We start from the raw sequence: 18,926 nt of genomic DNA on the forward strand, positions 1-18,926 counted from the left end.
TTTTCGCCAACATCTCATGCGTCATTTCCGCTGAACGTTAGCGTGATGCTGAACTAGGAAACTTGTTCAGATCTACACAGGAGGAAAATTAAAGGTTTGAGGTGGGGTTTTTATAGCTATCGTTCAGACTGGTGTGTTGTTTATTTTTTCTGACGATATTAATCTCACCCATTTTCGATAGTCTAATATTTAACTCAACAACGAGATAAATGAAGCTTCTTTGGGCAATGAGCTGTACAGTTAGTCACTTTGTTTTGGTTCATTTATTTCAAGCGTTATGCGTCTGTATGTTTATCGGCTCTCTTAATTTACAGTGACTGGAACTGGTTGAATATATGACTCCTAAAATGAGCCCCCTTACATTTGTATTTAATCTTTCTGTTAACATGACTATCTGCTGGTTACATTAAAACCCAGCTAAACCCAGCTTCTGATCATACTTAACGGTTAAAGCTGGTCATTTATGGCTCTTAGGCAGCCTCTATGTAATAGACTGAACATTGCTGTGCCTTCTGTTTAATTTAATGCCATTGAGGTGATATATTATCTGGCTAACATGGATTGATCAAACTGAAACTGTGAGAATGACTTGTGGTAACCTTAGGAATATCATTGACAAGGAGTTAACAATAAAATAGTAATGAATATTATTAATACATTTAAAATATAAATACAAAATATTTTATTTATGAAAAACAATCATTGATGTATTTATTTTTTTTAGAAAGTTGCATTTTGTGGAGTAACTTACATTTTTAACAGGGCAAATTAAAAAAGAAAAACTAAATTAATAGAACTGTTGACATTTGGATGAATACATAGACAGTTATTTGATCATATAGGTAACTGATCTTGTTCTTTCACTATTCACAGACCTCCGTCATACAATCATCTATCCCATTACCATCTTAAATAGCAGAAGAGCTGACCCTTTTTATGACAGTCCACTCCCGTTCTTCCTAAAGCATATCGTTCTTGGTCTTTTTCTCCGTTTCTCCATCTTTCTCTTATTTAGTTGTACCCCTCCATCATGACTGAACCAGAGCTGCTCACAGAGGTCCCCGCTTCTCTGAAACGGCTAGCCAAGCAGGTTGTGCGAGGTTTCTATGGCATCGAGCATGCTCTCGCTCTGGATGTGCTGATCCGTAACCCCTGCGTACGTGAGGAGGACATGCTGGAGCTGCTCAAGTTTGACCGCAAGCAGTTGCGTTCGGTTCTGAACACACTCAAGGCTGACAAGTTTGTCAAATGCCGTATGCGTGTGGAGACGGCACCTGACGGCAAGACGACGCGACACAATTACTATTTCATTAACTACCGGCTGCTGGTTAATGTGGTGAAGTACAAGCTGGACCACATGCGTAGACGCATTGAGACGGACGAACGGGACTCGACTAACAGAGCCTCCTTCCGCTGCCCCTGCTGCATGAACACGTTCACCGACCTTGAGGCCAACCAGCTGTTTGACCCCATGACTGGTGAGTATGAAAGTTAAATGAGTTTGTTTTAAATTGTTTGTTTAATTTCTATAAACACGTGATCTAATAAGCTCTCCTTCAGGGATGTTTTGTTAAAAGACATCATTGGCATTATTTGTTTTTGCATATATACTACCGTTTAAAATGTTTATAGATTAATAGATTAATAGTGAACACTTTAAAAAATAAAAAAAAAATATATTTTCAAAACCAGTTTCAGCACCAAATCAGCATATTAGATGATTTCTGAAGAATCTGTGACTGGAGTGATGGCTGCTGAAAGTTCAGCTTTGCCATCTTGGAAATAAGTTAAATTTTAAAATCTATTAAAATATAAAACTTCCTAGCATTATTTAAAAAAACAACAACAACCATATGTTTATCAAATAAAGGTCTTATGTCTTGCTGAACATAAAACATTTCCGTCTCCATAATTTTTAATAGGGTTACACAAGATTTTGGTCACATTGTCCTTTCATACTAGGCTGGTCAAATGGAATTAAAATCAGTTAAAGCAAACTAAGTGTACTAAATAAAAATAATATTATCATATTATTAATACAAATATATTTTTGTAAGTAATAGTAATGTGTCAAAGTTATATGCCCTGGTAAAAATGTAAATACGTTTATTTAATACTAAAACAGTTCAAATCTATTGATATATGTACTGGCATATTGTGCACGTTTCTTAATATGAACCCTAAAATTTGTTTTAATGTCACTATTGATGAGGATTTTTTAACTTTAAGTAATATCATTTTTAATGTACTTCAGTTTATCTTTAATTGAACTTCAGCAATACTTCCGCTCAGTTAAAGTTAAACGTATAATTAATTTAGCAGACTTTAAGAATACTTGTTTAGGATATTGCAGGGTATTCTTTTAAACACATAAATATGTAAATGTATTGCAGTGTAGGATGAAATGTATTCTCAAAGGTATTTTATTTTCTCAAGGGTGACCATGATTTTGTAATCAATTAGAGAATGCTCTCTATCCTGGCTACAGTTTTCATGTATGCAATGAAGATTATATTGGCTGTTGTGATCTCTGTGTGGCTTTGGAAGATTCAGATGAACAAACCTGGTTCTTAATACCAAGCTGGTCTCACATTTAAGGGGTTTAAGCCAGTTTAAGTACATTAGGAATTGAGAAGACGTTTTTAATGTTTGCGTTTGATCTCTGTTACCTTTTTACCTACTTGTGGTAAGTACGTTGTTAATCTGGACGTGAGCGATGTATTGATTCAAGTGGCTGGATCACGCTTCAGCAGAACTGTGTTCAGACACATGATGGCAGCAGAGGCCAGTATTTGAAAGGTTTTCGACACACTTGAATGAACCCCACTTGGAGACTGATGCTGAATTGCGTCAGTTCGCAGACAGTAATCACAGACAGGAACGGAAATGAAACTTTATTTTAATAGGTTTAAAAATAAACGGGCTGTAATCTCGTAGAGGCGGCTGTAAGGATTAGCGCACGCCATTGACATCATCACCATGCCTTTCTGCTTCTGTGCCTACTGTTTTACACTTCTGAGTTCAACAGCTGCTGATTTATGTACTTAGTGAAACACACACACACACACAAGTGCTGCTCTTGACGTGACTTGTGTTATAATGGTTTCAGAGAGTATTTGTGAAGCTTTGTACACTGCTGGCCTCCCCTGTTTAAGCTTTTATTATGGCTTGAACCCAGCAAAGTCTGCATAGTGTGTGTGTGCGTGTGCGCGTGTGTGCGTGTGTGTGTGTGTTTGAGTCCATTCCAGCAGTCTTGAATCATGTATAATTGATCTAACCTTCGTTTGTGTTTAGAAGGAAAATATATGAGAAGGAAGTCTGAAGAGCAGTTTCTCAAAACCGATGAACACTGAAGACTCGACTTCAGGGTCACTAACGTTTTACCTTAATTCTCCTTAAATACGTCTGTTTTTAATGCACATGGCGCGTGTGCACGTTCATAAAACTTTCAAAAGCCATAAAAAGAGATTTGAACTGTGCTCGTGAGAAACTGCCTGAATACTTAGGCCCAATGAAAATACATTTAACGTGGTTTTATCAATTAAAGGAATAATCTGTTTCTTATTTTCAAATGTTAACAGTAATGGACTTTCAGTGGAAGCCTGGCAGACAAGAAAATCGAAGAGCTTTAACAGAAATTCACAGCAATTTAATTTTTTATTAATTAAAAAAAATTCTTCAGTAATAAAATGTTTAATAGGAATTGTTAAACTGTAAATTGTTGTATAAGGCACTGCTTTGTAGATGGAGAAACCTTTAATTATATGTTAGCAACAACACTTTTGTGTGTGCGCGTTGAATCGCTCAGTTTACACAGTGTTTTGTGTACGGATTCTAGTATCTGTATTGAGCATACGTAATGTTAGAGTTCACCAAGTTTACTTTTTTAGCTTGACATCAGCAGATTAGCATACAATTATTTTGCATATTTTAAATCCATTTCTGAGTGGCTGCCCAAATCAAAACACTGTGACAGTGGCTCAAAGCAGGTACTTTGAATATATACTTTGCACAAATAATAGCATGTATAATAGTGCGTAATAGGAAAGTAATTATGCTACATTCATCATGTTGTCATCATGTGACCTACAGCATTAGTCAAGTTGCTTCACTTCAATTTTCAAATCCTCTGTGATGGCCTTATGGGACAGTAAAGCGTCCATTATCATTAGATGTTCATTTGAGAAGCTCGCCAGAAATAGCAAATTATGTTTCGCATGCTGTTTTATGGATGCGTACTACTTTACGTACTGTATTGGCCTAGTAAGGAAGCGGACATATTCGGATGCAGCCAGTGTGTCTTTAGTGTTCTTTAAAAATGACTTTGAAAATCACTACTGAAACATGGTCAGTGTAGTTAAGATTCTCTGACAATAGCTTTTAAATGAATCAAAACCATACAGCGCAATCTTTCCTGTGCTTTAGGACTGTCACAATTCCTCAGTTACATTCAAGTAGTATTCGAGTACTAAAAGCAAAAATTGCTGTTACATTTTGCCCATGTCGATTCTAAAAGTGGCGCTTTCCACAGGCGACTTCAAAATAAAGTTGTTGCATGTGTTGTTGTCCACATAGCATTTCTATCATAAAATGTGGCCAAATATTAAAGATTAAGTGGACATTTTAAATAAATGTGGGATTATATTACATGCATAATGTACTTAATATTATCATAACTTGTTTTATTACATTATGCATTTTAACTTTTTAGTTCTATAAAACCATACGATTGCTTGCTTTTGATATTTTATTTGATATTTTGTCAATTTATTACCGCCTCATTGCTATGTGGATGTGTATTTTAAGTCATTCAAAAGTTTTTTTTATTCAAGAGTTTTTTTTTATTATTGATTTTATAATATTCAATATTACATTATTATAAAAATATTAGATTACTCGCATTATTTGTCAGAATAATCTATTGATTAACTGATAATAACTGAATAATCAAAATAATCCCAATCTGCATACTGAACAAATCACTCTTATGAGCCATTTCTTTTCAGTGAACCAAAACATACATTACAAAACGTTAAATCTGAATCCTGAACAAATGACTCTTTTGAGTCATTATTTTTCGTGAATCATAAACCTACAGCTTAAGCAATATAAATCAACAGTGTCTTCACTGTATGATTCTGATTAAAGAAATTGTTTCATTTAATGATTAACTGTGAGCTATTTTCTGTCTTCGTCCTGACTTCATGTCATTTCTATGCGTGAGCCCTACATTTATATAAGAGTCATTGCATAGGGCTCACGAAGACCGTCTTGTACCCAACAGACAAGGAGGAACTCCTCTGTACAGAAAGCATATGTTTAAGAGAGTGATGGATGCATGAGAGGAACAGGAAATAAGAGGGCAAAGTATTGGAGGACTGAGAGCGGTGTCAGAGGTGAGTGACAAGTGTTAGAGGCATAAAAAGGCAGGTAAAAAGCACGCGGCACGTGTTCACCCTCACCTCTGCTGAAAGCAAACTAGCAGTCAGGGAGGCAAAGCTGTTGCTAGGATACACATCAGGAGGATTGGCGAGGATAGAGCAGAAGAACGGAACAGCCAATGATGAGGCACCTAACCCCGTGCAGACCCTGCTATTGTATTTCCCGTGTTCTCTCCTGGACTAGTATCCCTTAAAGGATTTTCTTAACATGAGTTTCATGGTGCCCCGTGTTCTTTGTCCTCAGAGCGGGCTCAAACGTGGATGTTTTGCGATTGGTTGTTTTCACCCCGCGCTGCCTTTTGTGCTTAGGCGGCTTAGTGGTGTCTTAGAACAGGAGAGCGTATTGATCTGATTGGTCAAGCGCATCCAGGTCCCCCCTCGTTGAGCAAAAAAAAAATTGATCTATGAAAATCTCTTTGATTGGTGAGGTGTTAAGGGAGATAAGGAGATCTGACAGGTCAGGCTTGCACAGTAATAAGTCACTCGCTGATCCTATCTCGGTATGTCTTCACGCTGCCTCATTTTTGTTATCTCCCTCTTCTGAGTCGCACATGTGCATATAGCAGCGCTATAACCACCCTATATGTAGATTAGAAATAGTGTTTTTTCAATTGCTTATTTGCGAAATGTTTGGCATATTGCATGCTACCATTAATCGGCAAAAGCTAGGATCAAGGCATTTTCAGACATTTAAATATGGTTGTTTCTTAACTCCTGCACCTGTCTGGAGTGGATGTTGATCAGTAGAAAGAGACCAGAAAATTATTTTTTTTTAAAAATCATTTTCAGAGAAAGCTTTGATCAGTGAGCACTTTATTTAAAATCATGCATGTTATATAACCTTGGCCCTGATACAGATTATTTTATTTTAGAGTAATTGAACTACCAAAAAAACATCTAAAATAAATTGTTAAATGGTTTCTTAATGCATTTCATATTAACCATGTACAAGATACAGAAATTGTTTTATTTACCACAAACATTGGATTTTAAAGTTCACTTATTCATTCAATTTAATGTAAAACAAAGCTAATTTTAGAATTGAAAGCATGCCCACTTTTTATTTATTTTTTATTTTTTTCTAACAGATAAATAAGAATCAATTGTCTACTTATTCAACACTTTAATGCATAATGCTATTTATCGAATGTATCATGAGTTCCAGCACAACTGCTTTAAACTTGTTCAGGAAACGATAAATGTTTCTTGAGCAGCAAATTAATTGCTGTATTCTTATAAAGAGACGTTTTACATTGTAATAAAATAGAACAGTTATTCTGCTTGTACCACTTTTGATAAAAAAAAAAAAAATCTGCCTTTGTGCATAAGAGATTTAACTCAACTAATTTCCATCGGCTTCAGATAAATGTAGTAGATATGCCGAGCTAGGCATTTCCTGCAGATATTGCAAATCCAGTCTGAATTATTGTTGATGGGTGATACTGATTTTGGACGCTCAATCCTGACGACTAATCCTTTCTGAATAGTGTTTTAGGATTTAAATTTATATTGAATCTAGAACAGTTATTAGAATATAGTCCTGCAAAGGAGAGCAGTTAACCGGTTTATTTTTTTTTACAATTATTATTATTATTGCATTAGCACTGCTGCAATTAGAATCATTGTGGTACTTTTGTCACAGTTGCTTAGACCCCATCACCTAAAAACTTTCTCCTCTCTCAAATGCTGAAATGATGCTGGATTCATCTTTTAAGGACTCATCACAAAAGTCCTTTTGTTCTTTGGCGTAGACAACAGAACAAAGCGCCGTCCTGTTTTCAAAAGAGCTCTGAATCATTGGAGAGAGTGCTATGTAATTTAAACCAGACCTATTCATATCTCATAGATAATACAAAAACTATCAACACAAAGACACCAGCCCACTTTTCCCCGACAGAAGCTTTAATGTATGCCTACACGCTAACAGCACCGCGCCGTGCTCCTTTAGATCATTGCGACAGTGTGTACGCACAGACCCAGCGCACACTTTGACTGAAAACAAAGATTACAACCAGAGTGTGTGCATGTGCCATATTGCTAATTGTCCAGGGCTTTGGATTGGATATCTCTGCTGAATTCTTATGACTGGGAGCCTCTAATGGCATGTAAAAAGAAAAATGGAAAAACGTAATTTCTTAAAGGAATGGTTCATCCAAAAATTACATTTTGATGTTCTTTTGCTTAACCACAGGGCATCCAAGATGTAGGTGACTTCGTTTCTTCAGTAAAATATTGTTAACTCTTGCAGTCTGTCAGTCATATAATGGTAGCCAATGGGACTCATGGCTTTGAGAGTCAAAATAACATACACACAGATAAAATCAAATTAAACTCTGCAGCCTGTGATGATATATCGATGTGTAAATACATGAAACGTGCAACTGTGCAAGAAAATGAATAGTATTCATACTGCAACGATTTGAGTTTAAAATATTTGGGTTCTCCTGAAGAACCTACATCTTGGATGCCCTGGGGCAAAGTAGATAAACTTCACATTTTTATTTTAGGAGTTGGTTAACGTAGAATGTCTTTTCATTCCAAATGTTTTTATATTTAATTTTTGTAATTGTATGCACACGTGATGCGTCTTGCTGCTTCTGTAGCGCAAACAAACAATGCCATTTTTGACTTAAATGTTTTTGTGTTTAAAAATGTTTGATGCATGGTAGTGTGACAAAAAAACTCAAGTACTAAAAATTATTTTTTTTTAAAAGTTCAATTACTTCAGTGCTGCATTTCTTAGTGATGTGTCAGTTTGTAGTTTGCGTTACTCGTGTGAAGGTTAAATACATGCGTGTTTGAATAGAAAACACTGTGTGAATGCCCTTGCTTTGCATCCCTTCTACAATGAATGATATTTGCATGTCTTTTGATATTGCCTCATCTTTATTTAGAATGTAGCCGGTTATCTCTGCAATGTTTTATCACTTATACTTGTGTCTGTGTGTGTGTGTGTGAGAGAGAGAGAGGACAGGCAGACAGTCAGTCTGACTGACCGGGAGGGCTGCAGTAAAATTGTTCTCTGCACTCCGGGCTTGTCAATATTTCCTCTAGAGCTGTGTCAAATGTGAAGGAAACCTTTTTTCATCTTCCTTTCACCTATGTGTTATTTATTTTCTCTTTTTTTAAAATCTCTCTCTCTCTCTCTGTCTCTCTTTCTTTGTGCTTGTCAGATTGTTTTCTTTTTTGCCCTCAACTCCTGTGTTGGCAGAGAAGACATCTGTAGTAAAAGGGCCTAGCTGGAGGTGATTGTTTTTCAGGAGCGCCTTCACAGATTTTGTTGTCAACTTTCCAGCAAAGCTTTTAAAATGGAAATTGCGGTGAATCGTTTACTCGTTCGATTCCCCTCAAGGCCAGAAACTCGGAAGCTGTTTCAACATGCGCTCAGCACATAACATGGGAGCATTTCAGCATAAAAACATGCTGCCGGTGTGTGTTCATGATAGCGAAACATGAAAACGAGTAGAGCGACATTCTAAATAAAAGACTACTATTAAAGGAAGGTTACAATATCAGCGCCATCTGTGTCTGACCATTAAAAGATAAGTACACACATATGTAAAATACGTCAAGACATGTATTTTATATTCAGCTGGTAGTTGGAGTACGCCACACACTCATACAGAGGGCCCTGCTGTGTGTGTTCTTGTCAGAAGGCTGTAAATAACTTCAGCAGCAGATGGCAAACCAGACCAGCTTCGCTTGCCATGGAACCGCCAGTGAATTCTGGGGCTGAATGTGTGTTTGTGCGTGTTTGTCCTTGTGTCTGCGACTGTTCTTCCTGTTTCAGTAATATTAGATGGTCAGCAGTGGTTTTGGCACCATCCTCTAGGTGGCATTGAACTCTAATTGGACCACACCCTGTTGCTTTTAATAGTCTCTTAAAAGAGCAGCGTAACAAAATTAAAATAAGTTATTTGGTTTTGGACTTTCCGCTTGTCAAAGAATACTGAAAAATAACACATGCTGATATCCAGAAAAAATATTTAGCAGCACAACTTTTTATTGAAACAAGAAATGTTTCTGTTGCACTGAATCAACATATTAGAGATCATCAAATCAGTGTAGTGCATAAGTGTTTTTTTTTTTTTTTTTCTTAAACTTCCAAAAAGAACTTGGCAGCCCCAAAATTTTGAACAGTGATGTATTTGTAAATGAAACTTTTTATTTTAGACTGAGTGTGCAGCATTGGCTGATTCCAGAACACAGGGAGTGCTTTATAATGGGAACGTCTTGTTTAGGTAGACTGATTTGTTGCTGGTTTGAAAATTTCGTATGGTGACATTATTTTCTCACCCCTTGGCTACTGATGTTAGTGGTTTCTGGTTTGAGACCAGCAGGCTTGTGAGCAGAGCCAAATTTTTGGTCCCAAAACTGCCCGGTGGAAACGCCAAAGGATAGGAGGCCAAATTGGGCATTTACTGCAACTCCACAATTGGCACCATGTCTGTGGGAAAGGGGGACATGGAATCCCAGCCTCTGGCTAATATAAAGCCCCCTAAACAAAGTTTTTCTGGGCTCTAACTTCCAAAATGAATTACCTGGACATGCCTGACATGACGGCTGTGGTGTGTTGAAGTGGTTGAGAATGAGGGTTGGTAAGCAGAATGCTGCTTTAACACTTGATATTTTGTGCTTAAGACCTCCTTTTTTTCAAACATAGGAACGTTCCGCTGTACCTTCTGTCAAACAGAAGTAGAGGAGGACGAATCGGCCGTGCCAAAGAAAGATGCCCGTACTCTGGTGGCGCGATTCAATGAGCAAATCGAGCCTATTTATGTATTGCTACGTGAGACTGAGGACATCAACTTGTCGCATGATCTTCTGGAGCCCGAACCGTCAGAAATCCCAGCCCTTAAACAAAGGTCAGCACCTCCTGTTCAGTCAAAGCGGCCAGTCATACGTTTGAAAAACAGTTATAACAGTGTTACTAAACACTAAAATTTAAAAGTTAATTCAGATTATTAATCAAGAGTGTACATGGCTGTTTTCTATACTAAAATGTATATTACAAATCCATCTTTGCTGTTTTCCACAGTCGGGAACGGGCTGCCCAGGCTGCAGGAGCTGGTGCAGGGCTACCTGGTCGGGAAGTATGGAAAAACAAAGGCTCATCATATGACCTCTACTCACAGGATGTGGTCATCAGCATGGAGGACCAGGAGCCTCAGCCTGGCCAGACTAACGAGGGAAAAGCCCCCAAAGAGAGGCCCGTATGGCTGACAGAAAGCACAGTGCAGGGGGCGTACAACGAGACGGATGCTCTGAAGCAGCGTAAGTCACATTGACTATTTTGAAAGTGGTTTTTGTGGTCATGGTTGCATATTAACACTGTTTTATGCATTTTTTTTTTTTGCCTCTTGTTTTTGACCTCATACGTTTGAATGCACAGTTTAGATATTTTTAAGAGCTAGTGCACAGATTGGCTGAAAGGCATATTTTATTGTATTGTCATTCCAGACATTCTGGATTTTTTTTTTTTTTTGTATGGAACACAAAAACAGATATTTATTTGAATATATGCAAGTCATGCTTTCTTGCTTGCTTTATTTATTGACTTATTTACTTTTTAAAATTATTAAATTTTTACCTACAAAGCCAATGAGTACAATAAAACTGGTCTGTAGTCTGAAAAACTATTTAAATTACACCATTTCCTTATGGTCTTACGGCTTCAGAAACATATTTTGGAAAGTATTGCACATTATGGTGAAGAAAATATGCATTCACCCTATTTTTTTCTTTTCTTCCAATTTTTACACACCAGCTGGCGAGGACTCTATAGTAACTCAGGAGGGAATGACTGGACGAGGAGCCGCACAGGATGAGAACGAGGAGGTGATGCTGGCTCTTCTCATTCACGAGAAGAGGAGCGGAGCCGGTCCAGGAGGTGCCATGGTCTCCAGACCGACCGTTCCAGCGGCTAACGCCAGCGACTCTGACAGCGATACCAGTGAGTCAGATGAAGACTCGCCGCCTCAGGCTCCAGCCCACACTATGCTCAATCCTACAGCCCCGCGACCGGGAAAACAAGACGACGAAGAGGACGAAGATGATGATGATGAGTTCGAGGAGGTTGGGGACGACCCTGTGGTTATGGTAGGGGGAAGACCTTTCTCTTACAGGGAGGTGAGCCAGAGACCCGAGCTGGTGGAACAGATGAGCGCTCAGGAGAAAGAGGCGTACATTGAAATGGGCCAGAACCTCTTCCAGGACATGTACTTCTGAGTTCATCCTGTCTGTCCGCATCACATTCGTTCTTGCATTTGATTCGTCCTTTGCACAGTCTCAAACGGTGTTGTGCGACATGCCAGAGCTGACAAATGTAGTGTTATATCGTTGATCGTTCTTCTATTTTCTCATCCCTCTGCCATATTCTCATATAAATCTACTCTGGTGCCAATGATACCAAAGTATCACGGTTGTAAACAAGAGTATCGTACATTGGCAAACATGCTCACAGCGCTACCTTTCCGGTTTGTTTGCCGTCTCGCCACATTCAGAGACGTCCAAATGAATAACAGTGTTGCTGCAGTGACCTCTGGGACGGTTTTACTCAAAAGAAAACCCCAAACCGAATGGTTCAGGGGCTTTTCCTCATTTTTGAATGACAGCAAGTGACAAATGTTGTTTTGCTCAAAGCTACAGAGACATTTCTGCATCGTCTTGCTTTCGCATCTATTTCCACAGCTATTTTTCTCAACAGTATTTAGCAGGACTTGCGGTTTGAAAGGAAGGACAAGTGATTTTGTTTTCAGCTGACTGCCTTGACGTGATATTAAATGGAGTTTTGATGAGATATGTTTGTTTAGAGCGTGATTGCTTTCCTTTCACAGCAGAAATGAGCACTTTCTTCTTCTGATCTCTGCCTCAGTGGACATTATTCACTTCTTTTTGTTTATCCATAAGTGGAAAAAGAACGTTGTTGTTTTTTTTTAGTTCGTTAGACATTTTACAGTAATAAAAAGCAGAGTGTAAAAACTTCAATCTGCGTATTCATGAGTCTGTGCGTGCATCAACCTCAATGAGAGATAAATATGAATTAATAGATACGTTTCATAAACAAGAACACCGTTGTTTTTTCACATAAATGTGTTCACTGAATAGTCTCAGCAAATCGTGCCGCTCTGTTTATTTTGCCAAGAAAAGAAAACAGGTTGGTTTTGGGTTGAGTGTTGCCAAAAAATGTTTGAATTGATCTCTTATGCGTGATCATGTAATTGAATTGGGAACAGAGTCTCCGGGGATGTGCTTCGGTGCAGCTGCGGATGAGATGATGCTCGGATGAGACCACGCGGGAGATAAAATCTGTGGTGCGTTGACGCGCAGCCAGACAGAAAACCGGCAGTGCTGCTGTCACGTCACATTACAGGTGCAGAGCTGTGGAGTCAAGTATGGGTATCTGTGGTGTTTCTCAAGAGTTGTGGGTTCTGTTATCTAATTTAATTCTTGCAAAATATGTTTTGCAATTTAAAAAAACAAAAAGGGACAAATAATAGAAAATTAATGATAAATGTTTGAGCTTTTGCCCTTTTTCTAGGTGTCTAGAAATATGTGACATTTACCGGTTACCAAAAGGTCAAATGTTCTTAAATCCATTGAAACCCTAGATGCTGTTTGGATTGTTCTCAAATCTGGAGAACGGGATCATCAGGTTTTACACAAACCTAAGTTCACATTGTTCAATGGGGGGGGGACATGGTATGTGAAAAATAAGAAATTATTGAGGAATTGTCAAATTCTGAGTAAAGAAAAATACAATTAAAGAGCAGAAGTGTGTAGCTTGTATGCTAAGTTTTTACAAATAAAATATTTGTTACCATGCCTAAACCTCTGTTTAACATATAAATGAAAAGGCTTTTATTGGATTTTACATATTTATGAATCTCATATAATGTTTGCTGACCTTGTTGTTGTAAATAACTTTCTTCGTACCATTTCTGCGCTAAGCCCAGGCAGGGTTGATTTGGCACACCATGTCCCCATCCATTTATTAGCCACATTCAGCACTCATACCTATATTACTCACTTTTTATAACCTCGGCTGTAAATGAAAACCATTTCTCAGATGGAAAATTCAGAGAACTCTCAATTATTTTGCTGTTTGTGGGGTCAAGGTGTTCTGCGCTTCACGTTTGTTAATGTTTAAGTTTATTGCGTTTCATCTTGTGCACTTCTAGATTCTCTACTGCTGTTCTTGTTAGAATGTGCTAAGGAGGCATTCGGTCTTTTTGTTAAAAGTTTTATGCCTCTAAAAATGACTAATAGTTTGGATAAATGTTCATCTACTTTCACAAAACATATATATTGTCCACACATTTAGTGGCGTCCAGTATGCAGCGTACTATATCTTTGGTCAAGAGTCATATAGCGGAATGTAATTTTACCAACTTTTCAGTGGTCAGTATTTATTATTGGATGCTTCACAAATGAATCCCATTCTTATCGCTCTTTTGTCCTTAACATCTTTTTAATGAAGAACACACTAAGGAGAGATAAATTCATAGAGGTTATTTTTGGATCCGATGGCCTTCTCTATTCAATTAGGAAAGCGCACACCCTGTCATCTGTCAGTCATTTAAAAGCCATTAGCTGTCTCCTGCGGCTGCTTCTGCTGTGTCCAATCTGAACATGTTGCTCTTTAACTCGCAGCCACTCCGTTATTAGTTACGGTGTATTGTTTACCTCTCTCTGTGTTTACTTCCAAACACGCTAATTAATGTTTCTTACATGGTGAGCTGGAAACGTGGGTGTTAAGGCCTTTAACCCACAAGCATGTTTCAAATATTTATGTCCACCTTATAAGTGCAATACAAACAAGGGCTTAATTGTATCTGTGTATTTATTTGATACAAAAATCAGTAAAAACATTAATATTGTGAAATGTTACTTTATTTTAAAATAGATATTTTTTTATTCCTGTGATTGCAAAGCTGAATCATTACTCCGTTTTTTTTTAGAGTCACATGATCTTTCAGAAATCATTCTAATGTGATAATTTCCTGCTCAGGAATTTTTAAATATTACAATAGTTGTCTATCTCTGTTGGTTAATAACTAGTTATTTCATGAGATGCGAATCTAGTTTTGCAATAAATGCATGCAATAAACAATATTTTTTTAAGTATTCAAAAATTGCCTCCGGACGCTGTCATTAAACACATTCTCACTGTATGCACACACTTGAACTTTTCATTTGCTCTCTCAATTTTTATAAAATATTAAATACAGCGTGTTTAGAAAAAAAGGCTCTGCCACCATTAACAGGACATCTTTTCATATTTGAACCGTGTTTGAGGCTGTGTGTGCGTTATTGCTTTCTCCCAGGAGTCTGTATGCCTTTTAGAGTGTCACAACATGTCAGTCTGTCCCTGGTGACACACCTGCCGGCCAACAGCAGCAGCAGTGTGTGTGTGTGTGTGTGTGTGTGAGATTTCCACAGCCTGAGGGAAGACATTTCTGCAATATCATCCCTTGTTTTATGCACACAAACACACTCAGGATCTCTTCTCTTTGAATTGAGCTTCCTCTCAAATGGATCAGGTCTGGTTTTGAGGCGTGCAGTGGCCCCAAAAAGCCACACATAAAAATATCTGAATGTCACTGGTTTAGATACCAAAATATCAAAGCAAGTGGCATTTATTTTAAAGAAAGAAAGCACAAATGTTTGCTTAAAAAAACCCAAAGTTACATTTGGTTGTGAAGGTTAGTTAATGTGATGAACTGCATCCGTGTGAGTTTGAGAAGATCGAATTTACCTCCACTTAAAGCCGCCTTAGGTAACTAAGAAAGTAATTGCAAAACGACTTAATTAAAATAGAAATGGAAATTTAATGTTAAAGGTCATTTTAGGACAAACTAAATGGCGTGTGCATAGTTTAGAATGCGGAACACAACATCTTAAACATCTTGCAGCACATTTTTGTAACAGTCCTCCTGAAGGTTACAGGAAAAACGTGTAATTGCTTGCATGTGAAAAATGCTTCTTCCTATCTCAGTTTAATGTTCGGAAGCTAGAGGAAAAAAAAAAAAAAACATAAAAAGAAAACTTGGTAACTTGGAACTAACTAAACCTAAATTTGCATGAGCGAATGCGAATGCTAGAAACATTGCGGCAACATGAACATACCTGCTACAGGGCAGGTTTTACTTCAGGTTTCTGTGTTCACTGTGGGGGCAAATAAACTACACATCTAGGGTTGACTGAACTAATTCCAAACTGGTTTTCTGGAACAATAACTCTGAGCAGTGATGTCATTGTGTGGCCTCCTGGGAGCTGTATTCTGCTCTGGGGGAAGTGTTTTTCTATCATAAGTGTGCAGTTCCTGCTATTGGATCCTGATGAGGGAACAAAACACCCTCTGAACAGGAAACTGTCTATCTATTAGGCTGGTTACCTGTTCCCTTCATATCAAACACAAACACGCTGTTTGATCAATGCAAACTGTGTTCAGAATGGAATACTTGTATCCTGCGCAGTACCTCACTTCCTGCTAGTTATTATTATATATATATATATTGTATATATTGTATTGAATAACACAGGAATATGGAAGGTCATACGGGGCAGAATGCCTTGTAACAAGCATACACTGTTTGTTGCACAGTATACACAAGTATACGCAGTTATCTAATTAGTTCTCCTTTGTTTCTTGGTAGTTGTCTAACGGTTACTCTATCATTATCAGTCCTGTTTGGATTCAGTTCATTATCTTGTCTACTGAAGTTCCTTTGTTTCTCTTTCGTCTGGCATTTTTTGTGCCTAGCTCAACTCTTCTTCTATAAATGAATAAACAATGTGCGTTTATGCTTTTTTTCATTCAATTTATGAAGAGGCCATAAGTAACCCAAAACTTGGGTTCCTCAGTCATGACATTGTGGTTTAATTTGACTCATAACTGCATTTTTTTTTTTTGGCACAACTTAAAGGTGTTCATACAATATTATACTATAAATACTGCAGAAATAGTTCAATTAGTATGCTAGCATGCTAGTCTGGACACAAGCATTCCAATTAGAAACACGGGAAGCAATCTGTTCAGCCCTTAGTGCTAACTATTGTGATACATGAGATGCTGACAGCGTTTTAGGTGAAGGAGTCCAAATTGCCTCTAATTTTCTATGCTGTAAATATTATGGCCACAAAACTCAAATTGGGCTAGTGTCCAATCTGTTCCTACCAGCTAAATGCAAACGTGTTATCAGTCCATGAAAGGTCACATTTCATATTTTCTCTGTTTGGATCTAATCTGTGTGCCCTCATTAAGGTCTAATTGATGTCAGTGTGCAATTATGTGAGTCAGTGGAACGGTGCTCATGTCGAGAGGAAGCGCTAGACTCACGCTTTTGATGTCAAAGCCGATCTCGCCACCGAATCTCTCTGAAAGCAGCAGCTGCCCGCAGCTGAGCGATACTAATTGTTTTGATACCTCCTGTCAGCTCATACTTGCTGTGTCTGAAAGATAGAAAGAGTAAAAAAGAAGATATTTTGGATACGACGCAGAACTGCGAGTTCTAAAATAATACGTCTGGTCGTATCCTTCACACGAGACTGTTAAAAATGTAATGGGTTTATTTATAAGCGCTGCAGGTTCCATTACAATATCTAATAGGCCTTCATGCAAGTTCTTGTCAAAAAAGTCTTTATGAGGTCACTAATGGGAGGAAAAGAAAAAATAATGGAAACGAATGAGATTGAAATGCTTGAAAGTAATTAGTTGATTACACCCTTCTGGCGTCCACGGGCTAGATACTCTAAAGTGAATATTATAATTATTTTCATTTATTTAGACTTTTGAAAATATAATTACTGGCAGTCTTTCACAAGTTTTAATTTACAGACAAATTATTTCAACCATCTCTATTTTGATTGAAATATCATCAAATTAAACTTGCTGTTCACTTAACATTAACACCCCTAAAGCAGCAACAATCAATATATTATGTTATTTCGTATGTATTTATTTTCAAACTGTACAGAATTATATAGTATGTGAATAAATCTCAATATGTGTTCATTAATTGCGATGAATCACATTCAAAGTAAAAGTTTTATTTATATATACATATTTATTATGTGTATATATATATATATAAAGATAAATAAATAATTGAAAAATATATACTGTATTTGTCTGTATTTATATATATATATATATATATATATATATATATATATATATAATTTTTTTACAATATATTGACAAATATTATAATATATTATTTAATATAATGCATTATATTTCCTTGTATATTCCCACTTTGCTTTTGATTCGTTAGGGGCTATGTGGCCTTTATCTTTTTCTCGCTCAAGTAAAATCTAGTAAACTAATAAAGTCAATCAATGAATCAATCGATTCATTGTTCAAGCAACTGATTGTTCCGCCCACCGATCAATACAGTAATCAGTCAGACCTTCGCACATCAGGGCGAAGGACCACTAAATAAGGAACTTCATTACGCATCGTGTCATAAATGAAATGAAAGAAGTTGATCTGTAGGGGAATGTGAGACTCAAAGCCGCATGCCCTTGTATTACATTTTCATTTATGAACCTGCAGCATTAAATCACATATAAAACATACGCATGCAGACTTGCACGGCTGGTGGCACGTGCATATACGTGAGCCCCTGATTTATGGCCGGGCAATTGAAGGTGGCGCTGTGGTTAATGTGATTTATACATTGCTTGAGCCACACCTCTTCTTGTTAGGGGTTAGTCATGTGGAAAGGCTGTTAGGTATTATTGTCTGTTTAACCATGACCTCCAAAATGGCGATGCAGGCACCAGGGTTATGGTGAAACCATAAGTAATGCAACACTGCACATTCCTTCATCATAAATTCACTTTTTTTTTTTTTTTTTTTGAAATAATAAAATATATAAATAGAATGTGATAGACCTATATCTTGCTGGATCAACTAAGATCATAGAATTCTTAACAGAAACAGAAACTCAAAAATGTTACCATCATTTACCCACTCATACTCATACGACTTTCTTTTTTCCAAAAAGAGTGGTAACACTTTAGAATAGTTAACACTTGTTAACTCTTAACTGCGATCTTAATGTTTTTTCAATAAGTTCTTAATTTTGCTGCTTATTAATAGTTAGTATGGTAATTGTTAAATTGAGGTATTGGGTAGGATTAGATATAGATATAGAATAAAGTCATGTAAAATAATGCATTAAAATGTGCTTAATTATCACTAATAAATGGCTAATATTCTAGTAATATGCATGCTAATAAGCAACTAATAGGTGTAACTGTAAAATAAAATGTTACTGCATCTTTTCTCTTTTACAGTACTGGTCTGAATTTCAGCCTTTTCATTTGGGTCAAATTTGGGCCAACTTGGATCACAGGTGATGTTTCTTAGGACAAGATGAGAGTTAAAAGTGAAATTTGTCATAAAATTGACGGATTAGCTTTTAGATGATGCCAAGCAATATACTTTTAGCTTCTCTTTTCACATGGAGCAGAAAT

General features: G+C 37.1%; 1 protein-coding gene across 2 annotated transcripts; it reads left to right on the forward strand.

Moving 5' to 3' along the window:
- Positions 1 to 4: 4 nt before the first annotated feature.
- gtf2e1 (general transcription factor IIE, polypeptide 1, alpha) lies at positions 5 to 12,428 on the forward strand. Of its 2 annotated transcripts, none has more exons than XM_043249679.1 (5): positions 5 to 101; positions 1,016 to 1,478; positions 10,105 to 10,306; positions 10,480 to 10,715; positions 11,209 to 12,428. In XM_043249679.1, the coding sequence occupies exons 2-5, from the start codon at positions 1,031 to 1,033 to the stop codon at positions 11,667 to 11,669; spliced, it is 1,347 nt and encodes a 448-aa protein (XP_043105614.1). In that variant the 5' UTR covers positions 5 to 101; positions 1,016 to 1,030; the 3' UTR covers positions 11,670 to 12,428. The 2 variants fall into 2 exon arrangements, with proteins under 2 accessions (XP_043105614.1, XP_043105613.1); XM_043249678.1 differs by having other exon boundaries at positions 47 to 94.
- The last annotated feature ends 6,498 nt before the right edge of the window (positions 12,429 to 18,926 follow it).

Source organism: Puntigrus tetrazona, chromosome 9 (assembly GCF_018831695.1).
Source record: "Puntigrus tetrazona isolate hp1 chromosome 9, ASM1883169v1, whole genome shotgun sequence".
NCBI lineage: Eukaryota > Metazoa > Chordata > Actinopteri > Cypriniformes > Cyprinidae > Puntigrus > Puntigrus tetrazona.

Bases quoted from the DNA above. Each gene is read 5' to 3' on its own strand.
- gtf2e1 (XM_043249679.1), top strand. From the start codon at position 1,031: ATGACTGAACCAGAGCTGCTCACAGAGGTCCCCGCTTCTCTGAAACGG. The intron at 10,307-10,479 runs GTCAGCACCTCC...TGTTTTCCACAG, and splicing joins ATCCCAGCCCTTAAACAAAG to TCGGGAACGGGCTGCCCAGG. The intron at 10,716-11,208 runs GTAAGTCACATT...TTTACACACCAG, and splicing joins GACGGATGCTCTGAAGCAGC to CTGGCGAGGACTCTATAGTA.